At 36.0% G+C, this 17,008-nt stretch overlaps 1 protein-coding gene across 1 annotated transcript; it reads left to right on the top strand.

Annotated features, from left to right (window-relative positions):
• The first annotated feature begins 128 nt into the window (after window positions 1–128).
• LOC120332392 (spermine oxidase-like) lies at window positions 129–5,703 on the top strand. Its single transcript, XM_078119098.1, has 4 exons — window positions 129–2,706; window positions 3,166–3,458; window positions 3,847–3,979; window positions 4,326–5,703. Exons 2-4 carry the CDS (start codon window positions 3,183–3,185, stop codon window positions 5,447–5,449), a joined length of 1,533 nt encoding a protein of 510 aa, XP_077975224.1. The 5' UTR covers window positions 129–2,706; window positions 3,166–3,182; the 3' UTR covers window positions 5,450–5,703.
• Window positions 5,704–17,008: the final 11,305 nt, after the last annotated feature.

The following is a 17,008-nucleotide window of genomic DNA, read 5'->3' as shown; positions in this document are numbered from 1 at the left end:
ACAGATGTTTTAGTGTGTGAGCACCAGAACCGCGGTCATGGGTCTGTCTTAGCTTAGAGCTGCGATGGTACTCTAAAGGCTAAACCAAAATTGGGAGGTTCACGGTTGTCGGAATCTGAGACCATGACCATTGTGCACGATATTAATTTCTGCTACATTTGTGACAAGAATAGGTGAACTGCACGATTTCAAGAATAGGTAAACTGCACGATATAAAACAAAACAAAAAATTATTGTATAAACGCATTTAATCATTATTTATCACTGATCAATGTTTTTTCTCACTACATCTTTTCTTTTTCATTTCGTATCTCCTTAACGAAGGAAGTGCCTTTGCAAATATTTCATAATCTTATAATCTTGCCACCGGGTACCGACACAACTTGCAGAAATACCTGGCACCGATGCTTACTCGTGTTTTCTTGGAATTGGAAAATACGCTTACATCCGTTGTAAAACAACCGTAAAACCTAGCCAAGGAATTTTGATTTAATATTGCTTCATCATTTAAAATATATACATTAGGATTATGAATTTATTAAAATATTATGTTCTATTATTCCAACGAAGAATTATAAACGAAGGAGATGCCTTTGCAAATATCTTATAATCTTGCCACCGGGTACCGACACAACTTGCAGAAATATCTGGCACCGAGGCTTACTCGTGTTTGCTTGTTTTCTTGGAATTGGAAAATACGCTTACATTCGTTCTAAAACAACCGTAAAACCTAGCTAAGAAAATCTGATTAAATATTGCTTCATCTTTTAAAAATATATACAATAGGATTATGAATTTAAAATATTATGTTCTATTATTCCTACAAAGAATTATAAACTTTTTGGAATATCGTTATAAAATAACTTTATGTAAAAACAGATGATTTAATCATCACCTAAATTAAAAACGTGGCGACAAAATTGTTTACTACCAAACTTACAATAAATACACGTCCCAAGAAAATGTTCGTTAACGCCCCAAGCAAACAATAACATGAACGGTGATATGTTATTGATCATGATGTGGGTGTGGAAAATAGCTTTTAGTTAATTTATTGGCGTTAGGATATTATCGCCAGCCTTAGAGTTACAAGGTAAACATTTTTATGTTTATTTATGTTATATTTTTATGTTTCTGAAGTTTCTACTGTATTGAGCAGAATAACTTTTTTTTTTTTTGTTCATTTTTAAATTCGAGGTTTTTGTGATTTGAGCTTCTGCGAATGTTTAGACTATAAACTCCATAAAACGGGATTAAAAATAGCGTTTTACAAAATTGCTCAGTTCAAAATTACGCAGTGCGGGAAGCACAGTCATGTCGGTTATCATGAAGAACGCACGTCGAGAAATGATACTTATGAAATAGCAGTCAATTTTATAGCATCGTAGTTGGACTAAAAAAAGTGCGCCATATTCCAATGTCGCTGTAATAAATCATTTTCCGGTTATTTTTATTATGAAACAACATCAAAAATCAACATGCAAATGCGACCAATAACTGTTACCTATTCCAGCAACTGAGACGCGGTCTACAGATAATGGTGCCTGGCCTAAACCATGCGAAATATTGCATGTATTTTGTCGGTAATCTAGATTCTTATCGCTTTCCATGAGACCGAACACTTAGGAATCGTTATGATGATAACGAGTTTGCTATACACACATATATGTATATATTCAAAACATATCTTCTAATCGACAACTTGATAAATATATACACACTGGATTCAGAAACTTATCTTGCAATGAAATAAGATGTTGGAAATAAAAGACAAAAACTATGTATGTTTGACTTCGAGCAAATTAGTTTCGTGTGAATTTGTTCAAAATAAGCTGATTAACAAGTTTCATAGCCATCTCAAAACCAGTTAGGTGACCAGAGATGTTGAACACGAAGCGGCCGACACGGCCCAGAGCTATGTGTCGCTATAATTACATATTAACCACGTAAAAGTATTGTTGCATTCCCAATAATCTTGCAGAAGATCGAAATAAAAAAACACGCTTAAAAGTGATACCTACATTCAAATTTATATGATGTATAATTTATATGTTTTTGTGGTTTGAGCTACTGCGAATGTTTAGACTATAACATTCCATAACATGGGATTAAAATTAGCGTACTATAAAATTGCGCTGTTCAAAATTACGCAGTGCGGGAAGCAGGGAACAATCGAAGTTGAGAAAGCCTTGGGTTATCATGAAGAACGCACGTCGAGAAAGGATGTTTTAAATATTATACTTATATGAAATTTTATTTAATTTTATAGCATCGTAGTTGGACTAGAAAAAAGTGCGCCCTGTTATAATTTTGCATTTTATTTGCATCTAACTATAAATGTTGAGCAATTGAATAAATGAAAAATATCACGGAAATTTTTATTTTTTTGATGATTTTAATTATATATATTTTTTCTATAAAAGCATTTTAAGCACTTTTTTGGCTGTTTAATATATAATTCAACTTTGAACTGATATAATTTATAAAATTCATGTTTTTATGACCCATGAAATTCGGATCCGTTCAATATTTGAGTATTGGAGTGTAGGAAAAGAATGTGTCGCTGAGAATATTTGAGTAATAACGAGAAGGGCGATATGTTATAGAATAGATAATGTCCAAATTTGAACATAAAGAGCTTGCAGCACTGAAAATGAGTAACACATGATGAAAATTGCAACTTTAACGGCTGGGCACAACAAATTGGTAAGTTTACCAAGTCAATGATACCAGGTAAATGTGGAAGCCCAGTAATGGTTCGGTGTATTGACAAAGCAGCCTTTCAAAGGTATTTAGGCAGTAGTTAATGTGAAAAGCGATTTTTCGCAAGAAGAAGAAGAAAAGAAATACTAACAAGATGAACAACAACAATTACCATAATAACAAAACGATCCATATAGACATTTCGTTTCCAATAAGAACACAAAGCACTGTTGTAAATGCCTTTACTATGATACAAAATTACTCCGACGAGTTCTTTAGTACTACGTCATCAAAGGACCATACTAATTATCGTTAGATTTCTGCACAGTTAAGTTATAAAAATTTTAGTTTCGCAAACGAAGCCCACTTTAAACAAGCTGTAAACAATAAATAAATTTGCATTGCTTTAAATTATAATCAAAAGATAGCTAATTTGATTTTCATTTGTGGTTCACTTACCAGGTTTAATCAAAGACACAATGTATAGAAAAACGGATGCTATTTATAAGTTTTTGCTTTTGCTCACCTTAAGTCTTTCACAAACTTGTAACTGCAAGAAAGTTGTGATCATCGGGGCAGGTGTGAGTGGTTTATCCGCTGCTCGAGTGTTATTTGAAAATGGCCAATCTGATGTTACTATTCTCGAGGCAACTGACCGCATTGGAGGACGAATATTTACAACAGAATTCAAAGGTCATATGTATGAACATGGTGCTCAGTGGATACATGGCGCGGAGGGAAATGCTGTTTATGAGGTGAGCACCTGAAATTTTTTTTATTAAGAGTGCTTTATTGTAACACCTTCGCCAATTTGTCTGAATTTTCTCTCCAACTTCTTTTTCTTCATAATGGTTTTAGGTCGCTATACTGTATTGGGCAGCAGTAAAAAATCTTGGTAGTTCAAGTCATTTGTTTCTCAAACGTCAAACTGCATTGAAATGCGGATGAAAGCGTTTGCCGATTGTTTTATATTAAAGAAAAAAAGATAGACTCGGCGCCATATCGAGTTGTCCGGAACGAATGATGATAACTTCGGGCAAAGCTCTGCAATCAAATATTCTTTGTCGCAAATTGTCGGTCTTTATATTTTGATTCGAGTGGATTAAAATATTACAAAAAACGTTTATGGTATTTTTGTCACAGTACCTACATAAAGATACAAAACTCGAAATAGAGAGTTGGGGTCGCTACTCTCCGGCAAAAGACTCAAAATTTCAGTACTACAGTGGAAGACCTTTGACTCCAGCTATAACAGATTTATTTTGGAATTCTTCAAGTACAATTCCTATTTTTTGGTATTTTGTCACATAACCTAACTTTGACCAATGCTGAAATAGCCAATGAAATTTTTTATTGCGACTTCGCGTGTGTTTTATGTGGTCATTAGAATATTTCGCGAATAACGTGGAGAATGGACAATAATAATAGGTTGACTATATCAAGTGAATATGTCATATAGAGTGACGTGTCAAAAAATATTTGCCTAATCAAGAAGATTAAATAGTGAAAATTTCTCAACAAGCCTGAAAAGCAAAATGTTAAAACATGCAATCATTAATTTTTAAGATGTTCATTATTTGAATATACTATCAATTTTTATAATTTTAACAATGAATTTACAGGAGTTGTGGACTATATCGAATTAGAAATTGAGAGACTCGTTGAATCAGTGGGAAGTAGTGAGGAAAAAGTGGCCAATCTACCACTAGGAAACTTGGCAAGAAAAATGTGGAGAAAAAAACTATTTAGACACTATAAAAAAAAGCTTGGACTTAATAGAGAAGTGATCAACCCAGTTCTTATAAACAAATTTGGATTACTCGAGATCACTGACGGAGGACATCCTAATATTGTTAATTGTCTAGCATGGTACCAATATGAAGAGTATGGCGACAACGACGTAAAAGTTTTGGATGGATATATGAGTTTGCCAAAAAAATTGAGTAAGAGTATCCCGAAAAGTGCAATCAAGTTGAATAGCAAAGTAAAAAGTATTCAGTGGAACAAGGAAAATAAAAATGGAGTCGCGATAAAGTATTTGAATCAATTTAACAAGACTGAAGTAATACACGCTGATATGGTACTCGTGACGGTTTCGATCGGCTGTCTCAAAAAATATCACAAAACTCTCTTTGATCCAAATTTGCCAAAGGAAAAACAAGCCGCAATAAAGAAGATCGGGTTTGGCGCAATAAACAAAATGTTTCTCTTTTACGAAGAACCCTTCTGGGGACCAGAAAAGTTTTCCGAAAGATATCTCATATGGGATTCGTACGATGAATTAACTGATACGGTATCTGAAGACGAGTTTTCTATTAAAAGTCATTGGTGTCGTGGCGTATATAAAATCACAAGCTACAAAACAAATTTTCTTATGCTTTGGATAACTAAAAAGACTTCAAATAGGATACGTAACATACCTGAAAGTGATCTTAAATTGACTGTTACAAATTTGTTACGACGATTTCTGAACAACCCAAAATTACCAGGTCCTGATGATATCATAACAACCAAATGGCATCAGGATAAAAATTTTCTTGGCACCTACAGCTACCCGGCAATTGGACAAATGTCAAGCCATCAGAAAAAAGTACGAGAACCTTTATACGTTAACAAAATGCCAAGAGTCTTTTTTGCAGGAGAAGCGCTGAGTATACCGAGATACAGCACAGTAGATGGAGCATTCTCAACAGGAAAAAATGAGGGAGAAAGAATCTTAAAGTTAATGCAAGAATCTAACCCGTAAATAAAGCCGGTTATACCTTCACCTGATCATTATATATATTTAAAACAATTTCTTACATTATAAAAATTATCATAATTAAATCCTATAAACTAAATTGTACTTGGCTAAATGTTTCAAATCTCAAAATTTAATTTTTGATGATTTCGAATTTATCGAACAATATGATTCATGTCAATTTTAATGCAGAAATAAATTGTATTCAATAAATTCACAAATCTGTGGCTTATTTCAAGTTTTAAAAATCAGACAAATGTTTTAGTGTGTAAGCCTTATTCCTGAGCGTGGCTTAGAGCTGATGGTATTTTAAAGTCTAAACATGCAAAAGATTATCCATATTTCAATTACCGCTTTGTTGCCACATTCCGACACGACATTATAGTATATTTATTTTTCTAATTATAAGAATGATACAGCTACTTTTTAATTGTCTTCCTGCACTACATCGATTGAAATCATTTCCAGCAAACCATTGACGTGATGATTATACTTTGACATCCGCTATATATTCCATCTGTTTACAAGCGAAATAATATCTGCTCAAAGCCAGAGCATGTCTTTTTTTTAATCTGTTTTATCTCGACTCGTCCATGCTTCATGTTCATTGGTTGTACCAGAAAGTCTTACAATCATAGTTTGACGAAGTTTTACTATCCAGGTGAGTGAGTTGCAATTGATCCGTGCTATCCCTTATGTTCCGACAAATTCAGTAAATGTGGTCTTTAGTATTTAAGTCAAATATATATGCGCTCTGGTCCTGGAATGGATGGTGCGTTGCAGACATATCGAGCGGGCGCTTGTTTCAAGTATAGTTAAATTTAATATCAACTTATAGAAAAAATTATATTCATATTTTTGTTGGTTGCGTACGACTTTCATATATATTGACATTATTCATAGGCTAACGTGACTACAACATTCATGATTCTTAGCTTTAAGTGTTCAAATTAGAGTTGTATGGTAACCGGGGCTCTGGTGCTGGTGGTAATGTAAGAAGGAAACAATCTTAAAACACTAAATTTTGAAAATCCTCATGAGAAGTTGTATATTTATAATTGCATAAAAAACTTTATGACCATGAATGTTTTTCGATGAGGGTTTAACATAGCATTCACGAAGTTGGCCCTTGATGTTATACTTTTTTAAATTGCCTAGAGGTGATTACATATATGCAAGAGCAAAATTTTCAGAGAGGTGGTATAAAATCTATAAATATATCCATCTAAAAAGCTTTAAAATTAAATTCACATTTTGCCCTTCATTTTATATATAACAATTACCAAATGATTTCCAGAAATAGTTACCTGTAGTTCAATGTACTTATATTTGGACTACCGGAAAAAGTTTCATTTGAGGAAGAAGCTCTTGTCTGTAGGAATTCATGCTATTTGCCGTGCAGAAATTAGTCTTGGGCATCATGTGCTAAGGGAGCTTCTGATGGTATTATTACAGAACGGTATTGCAGTATAATACATCACATGGGAAAAATAAAATAGACGTAACCGAGTTATAGATAGGTTGAAAAGCGAAAGTGAAACACGAAAAAATAAGAGAAGTCTGATATAATGACCAATGCTGGATTAGGCATTAAACACTACACCAATACGGGTTTGAAAGGAACGATAATATTTCTTATCTTCTTAAATATTCTTAAGCCATGATGAATCCCAATATATGCACAAACAGTTCGTGTCCAATTGTAATATTTGTGATAATACCACAGAAAACAAAATATATTTGTTCTGAGATGCATCATAAAATATATATATATTTGTTTCACTGATACTTTTTACTATATGGACCAAAGTACAGTATCTACAGACCGTAGACCGTTACAATATTGTAGCGCTGTTGGCTCCTTCTTTACTGAAGCTTTCGTCTCATCATTTCCGTTGGGGTGTATTGCCTGTATTAAAGCTCCCTTATTTGGGGGGAGGGTGGTGGAGTGCCAACAACTATTCGACAGATGTCTGTTTTGTTTCCATTTCGGTAATAAGCTAAAGTTCAATAATTTTGAGTATTTTTAGAGTGTACAATATATTATCCTTCGGATGGACGTATCTAATTACTAGTTGTAGTCGATTTTTGCCATCTATGATCTCTGTTTTAACGATTGAAAAAAAAATTGATGCAGCCAGTTTACTGTTGCCTTGGCAGCTGTTGTACATTATGTTTTCTTTATTAATTTCCGGTTATATATATATTAAAAAATCGTCCAGATGCCATGGGAATAGATGAGGGGGTCGAGATCAAGACGTAAACAGGAACAGGTGCCAATTCAACAATGAGGAAAGGCACAGCGAGCAAAACTAGGTCGAGACAATAGCATAGGAAGAAAATGGTCGAAAACAGAGTAATACCTGCATAGCCATCAAAACTGAGAAAAAGTAAGATCGGTAACGTAGATCGTGAGTGTAGTTAACGCACCAAAAAGAGATATATACATTATCAGTGAGATTTCCAAACATGGGTATAAGAAACCCATAACGCTCTGATCTTTTTTAAATACGATTTTAAGCAGTTTATATCAGACACGTTAAATAATATAAAAAAGGAAAAGCAAGAAGAGACGAACAACTAGGTGTATTACTAAACCACAATCTAGGCATCAGCTTTGGATATGGTATTTCTTAAACTTTCATAAAAAGACTTGATGAATAAATATAGGCCTATTGTATTGGGTAAAAACGAAATCTTTAAAATCGAGAATAGTTCGAGTAAAATTATTTCGAAGTAGATGTAAATAATTTTCACATCAAACAATTATTTTTGTTCGAATCTTACTAGACCAGGGGTTCTCAACCCTTTTTCTTTCGAGGCCCACTTGCATAAAAATTCTGTGACTAACTTTCTCATGCAAGGGAAAAACTACAGGAAAAACAAGTCTCTTTTTGCAAAAATAAATACTTTCACGTTAATAATTAGAATGAAAAACAGCAGCATCGTTCGTTGCTACTAAAATGAAAATTTGACCATAATGACACAAATAAAACTAAACTTTTCAATAACCATCGAAATTTTTGATATGCCTGAGGCCCACTTGAAAATGTCTCTATGGCCCAGTAGTGGGCCATGGCCCACTGGTTGAGATCCAGTATACTAGACCAAAATCGGACGTAAACAGAAGACACTTACAAAGGAGAGATTTGCCTTTGACGATTATTACTTATCGATTTTAATCGGTAAGTATGTTGATAGGTATTTGTCTGTCTGTATGTCTGTCTGTCTGTTAGATGCACGCGATATCTCACGAAAGCGAGAATAAATCTGCTCCAGATTTTGCATGTGCATTCAGCATATGTCGGACCAGAAGCCTATTGGTTTTGGAGTGGAATTATGTCGTATAATTAGCGAGTTATTAATTAATTAATGATGGGACACAAGGTGGAGCGCTGTTTTGGGGGTTCCCTAACTTTCGATCGATAAGTCTTCGGTCTCTGACCGATATTCTCGTTTTTTTTTTATTCGGTCTCGAATTGCCGTTAATCCCTCGCTTTGTAAATGAAAGCTTTAGATCTGGTGTTTATGAAACTTTTCTAAACAAATTAACGATTAAATATATTGTGGTTTATTTATCACGTCGTAAATCGCATGGCTACTCATGCGATTTGCTTAACACGTTTTGTCCTAGACTGAAGATACAGGTCAGTCGGTGGTTTGAGTTTGTCCATGAAGGAAGTCGCTACAACGTGTATACGTGTATATTTTTTACGTAAATAAAGGGGCCCCAGGACACAACAGAACTGGAGACGAGGATGGGAATACACTTGTGGAAGAATCGTAATATTACAGCGATCGCACAGACGTTGGTGAGACACTGTTCATTGTTTAGACATGAGACCGCGTTAAAGATTCCCTGTAACTCAAAGAAATGGCTGAGAATACGATGGAAGTGAACTACTTTATTGTGAGCGATTGGAACAGAATTTCATTGCAAATGATATCGATATTAATCTTATCTGCCAAAACCTACCAAATTCTACACAATCTTCTGGCACCCGACTTACCTAGTTCTAAAACATATGATGTTATAGAGAAAACCTTTCAAGATTATTCAAAACCGAAGCGCTCCGTATTTGTGGAAATGTTCGCGTTTCACAGAAGGGATCAAAAGTTTTCCGGAAGAACTCGCGAATATGCAGAAGAGCTAAGAAAATTGCCTGAAGGGTGTAAATTTGGTCCACAGGACGGAGATCATAGGCCTAAATAACTGCTATCGACCGGATAAATTTCAAAATGTTTAAACACCCACACAATCCGTTACAGCTACCCCACAAACTTAGTGAAAATATCCCCTTGCGCAGAAAATCATTATCTACAATAATCCATCCTTCAGATTGCGACCGAGTGGCGTGTGCCGTCTTTGGGTAGAACTCGAACGTGATTTTGTAAAATAAAAAGTTGCGTTTTCGCGGCTTCAAAAAGGGTCTAGATATTACTGCTTGAACAGGGGCAGAAAACGATTTTTTGGCTTTGAGAAGCAAATACCGTAATATTTTATCTGAAATTCCCAAGACGCCAATATTCAACTTAGAGCTGTGAAAATTCGTCCAATTTAAGGTCTTTACTAATACTTTTCATGGAAATGTTCATAAAAATTAGTTTCGACCATTCAATAGCTATTGACTGTTCAACATGGGGGTGTCGGATGCTTACTGCCGTCTGTGAGCAGCTATTGTATTTCAGTATTTATGATACTGTTGTGGCTGATAAACAACAATGTTGAGACCTAGAGATGTAGAGCAAGGGTTGGCAAACCTTTGTCGCTCGCGAGCCAAAATTAAGGGTTGCAAGTCATTGGCGGGCCGCATATATTTGTTGTTGGAAACCGAAACCGAACGGATGATATTTTTATATTAAAAATCAAGCAGTGATACAGTTCTCAAAATAAATATAGATTTCCTCATTACATTGCATCTCAAAAAATTCCATTAGAATATTTTCGGCGCCATTGAACCCTTTGCACTTAGCATCAACTTTTCTGCGTTTTGTTGCTATTTTTCTAATTATATTTAAATTATAGGCTCATTAGACGAGTAATTGCAAATTTTATGCTAAATTATAATATAATTTAGTCTACCCCTGATGTAGAGCCTAACAACCAATTGTATTGTGCTGCCTACTCCATGATTGGAAAAAAATTCAAGAATTCTTCGACGAACCCAGCTCAGAATTACCCCCCCTCTGAATTATCAAAGACAAGTGTGTTTCAAGCAAATTATTTACATGAACATATAAAGTGACACAGCTTTGGAATACTAACAGTGTAGTGGATGTTCTGAATATGGAGAAACATGGAATGAAAAATTTTTTGAATATGAAAAACATAGACTGAAAAATTATGTACACTTATATGAATCAAAAACATAATGCAGAAAACGTACACTGGAAACTACCTTTTTTTTATTCCCGCACCCTGAGTTAGGCAATATTATTCACATCTTCACCCTATATTTTTTCTGTACATTCTCTTGACCTATATATACGATTTGGCAAATAATGAGAGAGTGACTTCCCTCAAACTAATATGACACGAAAGCCAAGTCAAAAATTCGATATTCCTCCTTAACCATAATCTGGCTTTAATGAACATTAGAGTAGATGTCAGCCCACAGGCCAGATGTATTGTATTCAATTGATACAAGGAATGTTAAATTCAACTCAAACAATATAATAGAATCAAAACATAAATAACTCTTTTGAAACTAAAACATCAACTTAAACAAACAACTGTAATCATGAATTTATAGAAGTATACTTCATTTTAGTTTGTATAATCTACTCGTGAGGAAGGTTGTCATGAAAAAGATGACAGTCAATTGGCATAATTGATTTCATTTCATGAAGATTATTAAATTTCCTTGCACAAACTGGAATACGAGATCTGAACATTGGCACCCATTGACTTTGAGTGCTACACGGTGTGGTAGCGCTTTCCAAATTACTTTCTCAAACGAAAGCTTGTAACGAATACTACCATCACTTTCGTACTTCAGGACACGCAAATCATGCACTCTGAGATCTCCTACTCTTTTTCCGGGTCTAATGCTTTGAAGGAATAATTGATTCATTCTTTTGAAATCAGTGTGCTTCATTTGGCGAACATGATAGGGTGATGGATTGATTCTTGCGGATTCCATAAGTACGATCAAATCTCTTTCAGAAAAAATGTCGCCTACGATCTTTCGTTCAATGACGCTGTGCATCGAGTCACAATCCATTTGTGTATGTCCAGCCACCAAAATTTTTTGCTCTATATCTATGTTGTAAGTTCTTGCCAGACTAGAATATGCATTCGCTACCGTGCTGTTCCTATTTTAGTAACCACATCCATCGCTCCAAACTATGATATGCTTCAGCTCGGGATTATTACAAATGATTCGCTTAAAATTTTCAAACTGCAAGTAAGCAAATACTTCACTAGAAAGATTGCCTTCAGTTTCATTCCAGACGTAACAGTAACCTGCTTTTGATTTCGTATCATATGAAGTGAAATTGTGTACCTGTAGCTTAGTTCTGTAATATGAGGTAGCCTACTAGCTCTCGTTCTAGGTCTTCTAGGACATAAAAGCCGGCCTGTAGATCCATCGTCCAAACGGATTTATTTGCACTTGCAGAATCTCTGTCGGGTATCTTTTCTTTTCTAGCATCATCCTTCAGTTTGATATGCAAGCTATACTCAACTGTACTCATGTTACCATGTTTGTAACCTACACACTTATCACATTAATTCTTTCGAGGAATGAAAACTGAGGATATATTTATATCTGTGGAAAATCTCGTTGAAATAAGCTTCACTAACGACCCTCCTGTTTTCCTCCTCTGCAACATTTTGGTAATGTCTGTGGAGGGCAGATATTGTGGTGTCTAGATACAAAAATTTTATGTTTCTGTAACTTGACAATTTTCTGCAATAATGCGAGTCTACAGTTGGTAGTGTGCTGAGCCACTCTTTTATAAACTCTCTATCCCTTCCCCTTCTTTTTGCACACTTTCCACTTTTCGGACCTGCTTGAACAACAGCTGTTTGGTTAGAAGAGGTTTTATATTTAATCCAAGACACCAAAGTTCTGCAAGGCATCCCAAACGTGGGAGCGAACATTTTGTTGCAGACTGGCAGCTCAGAACCATTCGCAAGCTTTAGTTTGTAAACATATAAAGATTTTCTCCAAGATACACCTGATGATCTTTGTTGTTTAACCTCATGTGTCCCAACCAGAGTATTTATGAATATTTTGCGTTCATTCCAAGTCGTCATAGACCAAAATTTGATGAACATAGCAAGTCTTTGATCTTCATCTACAACGTTACACTGGCGAGTTTTGACCTTGCGACAGAATGCAGATCTACATAATGGCCCTGGTTGACGATTGGGCACATTCTTTCCTTTCCAGTTTCTACATGATTTTCCACGGAGGCGCCTAATTTTTTATTATTTTGTTTCCATTTATCGTGCACTGGTCTCTTTTCTCGGTTAGGTGAAGGCTCGTCATAGGTTTTAATAGTGCCATATGATCTTGTAGAGTCCTCAATGGTACTGTCCGAGATACTCGTCGTGTCCAGATTATCGAGACTTACATCAATATCCAGTATTTCGTGAAACGGTAAACAGCCACTTTCACTATATAAATATGCATTGGAATCCCCCTCGCAACCATCGAGCTGAAGCTCTATAAAACTTCCAACTTCATTCACCTCATCTGTGAAAATTAAATACTAATACATATGAAGATCGTTCGCTACTATCGCCGTATAAATTCGCATTTTTTGGAGTTCAATACCTCACCACGTGTGACACTATCATTTGCAGAAGCAGTTCCAAGTAGAGCATAGTTTCTCAGCTTCCTGAACTCCATACTGGTAATATTTGATTACTACAATTACCTGCCGCTAGCGTCCAGATGTTGAAATATATATTATAGTACACCCACTTGAACCAGAAAGCACTTTCCTATTTGTCGTATTCCACCACTGTGTGGTACAATTCGAAGCATGGATCAACGTGTAAGAACACGTTGCAGATGGGGCAATGATATTGAGTCCAATTTCTGTTTTTAGTGCCGGTACCAGCTCCCTCCTCTTGTCTCTTCGATCGATCTTTCTTACTACAAACATGGCAACTTCTTTGCACATGTTGTCTTCCAGCACCAGCAGCATTCAATTTTGAGAAGTGGCGCCCGGATAGTCTGACGTGTGATGCAACTTGATGACTTTGGCTCGTTGTTACAGAATGTGCTTCACAAGTGAGCTTATAGATTACTTCTTCAAATATTCCAGAAGATTCAATCCCTTCAAATCGTTGTTTGTTTGAGCTGCCATAGTATAAAGTTTGTGCGAGTTCACAACAGTGAGATTAAAAAATGGAAAAAAAGTTTCTTCCACCATTTTTTTTGTTTTTCGCTCAAAACTGTAGTGTAAGACATTTGTTTTTCGACCAAAGCTGTAGACAAAATCTGGTCCGACTTATCAACACCATCCATGTTGTCATTATATTCCTGATCAGCGACAGGCTTTACTTTATCTTCATATCACCCAGGCCCACGAAATTGAACTGTTTTAGTGTCGTTTATATTTTTTGTGGAAAGCATAAGTACATCACGCTTGTCTTTCCACTTCAAAACAAGCAGTGGGCCTTTTCTGGAAGACACTATCCCCCCTTTTTCGAATTGTTTTTGAATGGTACTTCTTGGTAGGCCACGCCTATCAATTCGGCATGTACCGACCGCGACAGTTTTTTTTTCTGTATAACTCAGCAAACAGTTTGGGTGATGTATAATATCTATCAGTATACACTTCATGGCCGACACCTAAATAATTCCTAATGAGATGCATCACAATCGCAGGTGTTGAACTCATTGCTGACTTTGCCTGTTGCAATCTTGAATCCCAAACAATATCTAGTTTCATATAGTTCATAAATTTTTATTCCCCATTTTTTTGGCTTCTTCAGCAAGTAAGATCGGAATCTTACTTTGCCTCTGAAAGGACATGTTCGTTCGTCCAAACTTAGGGCTTTTCCAGGACTGTATAAACTTTCAAATTTTCTTTTAAAAGTATTAGAAATGGAAGAATTTTATGGAGCGGATTCTGACCAATTTTGTTGTATGGCCCCCATTGTGTGTTCTCATTGAGGTGAAAAAATGTCAATATGGACAAAAATCGATCTCTAGGCATCAGACCTGAACAAAAACTGGAGACCTAGGTTGGCCTTTTTGACCAGTAGCTCTTCAGCAGTGGCTTTTTTACCAGTCCCATAGCCAATATGATGACAAGGAAGGCTTTTATTTCACTCACTGTCACTGGTTTCCATTTACTGATATATCTTCGTGTGGTCGAACTATCTCCAATTCTTATCTTCTCTTGTACCGCCTACAAGTTGGTTTGGGATGTGATGTTATCCCAAAAATCATTGTCCAAAAATTGAAATAGAACCGATAATGAAAAGATTGGTTCTTTCAGGGGATGGCGAGACTGACCTGTGAATGGAATAGGTTGTGGAGGATGTCCGTATTCATTCTCATCCCAAACTGGCGATGGCGATCTTGGGGAAGATGGCAATGGACTTGAAACTGGAGGGGTTGGCGTTGTGGCTGGTGACATTTGAATCGGTGAAGTTTGTTGATTTCGAGGACTTCTAGACATCCTAGGACGACCACGTCGTCATCTTCTTGAAGAGGGCCTTCCTACACGTGGTCTATTTGTGGATGTTGAAGGAATGTCTGAAGAAGTCTGGATCGTGGGATAATTGAATTGCAGCTGTGGGCTCTGTTGCTATTCAACATTTGCATAGGATGCGGGCCGAATGGGTTGAAGCGTTGTCAACTCTTCATCTGAGTCCGATGAAAACGGCTGAGCAAATAAATCCAATCCTAAATTTGTTGCTGGTCCCATCGAGATTGGGGTGGTGGATACAGATGAAAAATACGTATAAGGCTGAACCTCTTGGCCCTAGGATATGAGTATAAGTTTATTTCGACTCCATAATCAGCAATAGACGATAAAATGATTGATAAAAACAAAATAATTAAATAAAACTGATTATAGAATCGGGAAAGCGAACGAAACCTCAAGTAAGGTTTAAAGCGTGATAATTGATTGATAAAAGAAGTAGTACGTGTTCACTCACCCAGAAGGTCATCATAATGAGATTCCTCGTCTTCACTGGAGAAATTATCGACGCCCTCACTCCCACTGTTAATTTCTGCTTCATATTTCTGAAACTCTCCCTCCATTTTAATACAACAGATTTGGTACAACAGATATATTTTTATGCGACTAATCTTGCTCAAAGCACAAAGAAGTAACAAAGTATTGATTAGCGAAAACGCCCTCATCAGCAAAACGCTGAAAGTCGTAAAGCGGTGCACGATCGCGGTGCTCCCAATCAAACATCGTCTGAAGAATTCGCAACATAAATGAATCGAATTCGCGTGAATCGGATACACCAATCGTTAATTATATATTATACCCAAAAAATAAAAGATTAGAAAATTACTTTGTCCTTGAGACATTAAAGCCGATTCTTTTTCTTTCCTGATTTTTTTTCTATTTGTTTATTTGTTTATTATCACAAAGAGAGCAACGTATATCTCCCGCATCGCACAACACGTCGTAAACTACATCCAGCTGTGCGTTTTTCGAGATAATCATAAAGTGTTCCCCATTGGTATAATTTTGACGTAATCATTACGTCATACTCTCAAAATTAAATATGGTATTTTCTACAATACGCTACCATAAATGTAATCAAATAGTATCAGTCATTCACATCTGAATTATAATCACAATTGCCCACAATCTGATAGTCATGAGTCAAGGGGAACACAAAAATACGACATCGCCTGTTCACCCATGCCTGCCTGGGTCAAGTGTAACTGAGGTATTGTCGGCAATTTCGTGTCGGTCAACTATACCACATTTATTCATATATTACCCCAACTCGTAGATAGACCCTCATTTTGCGGATGAAATAGGATAGGGTTACCATATTTGAAAAAGCGAAATTCTAGACAGTGCACAACCTATACTATGTTCAGGTTGTGCGCCATCTTGGTGCACATACTTCAGGAGCTCCGTATTTTCATGAGACCATATATATGCGCTACCAAAATGCTAAGGCTGCAAACGCTCTACGATACTCATTCTAAAGCGCCAGCTACCGAAATGAAGAGTATTGTCTTCGGTCACAAGCAGAATCTCACACCAGGCGGGTGAGCATTCACTATATATAGCTCTAAATAAATCTCAATTTCAGAGTGGAAAATAATAATGAGAATTACGTTGTGCCGGAATAGAAGATCAGCAATTACATGCTTAAAACAAATTACAGACACGCTTGTATGTTAAGTCACTACAAATTCACTCTTCTGACCATGCATATTTTTCTGGAGATCTAATTCTCTTCAATAGGGCATTCCCAGTTGTCTCCTGCAAATGCCACGCACTTTTTCAAAAGCATTTTTTCTAAGGTGTCTTTTGCATAAGTTGCAATTGTGTCGGCAGTCTCGTTTGCCTTGTTTGTAAAATCAATCAATTTTGATTGCAAACCACCTTTCCTCCAGT

This window comes from Styela clava, chromosome 13, assembly GCF_964204865.1.
Source record: "Styela clava chromosome 13, kaStyClav1.hap1.2, whole genome shotgun sequence".
NCBI lineage: Eukaryota > Metazoa > Chordata > Ascidiacea > Stolidobranchia > Styelidae > Styela > Styela clava.
The sequence above is the reverse complement of the archived record's forward strand: the minus strand, read 5'-3'. Positions and strand labels throughout refer to the sequence as shown.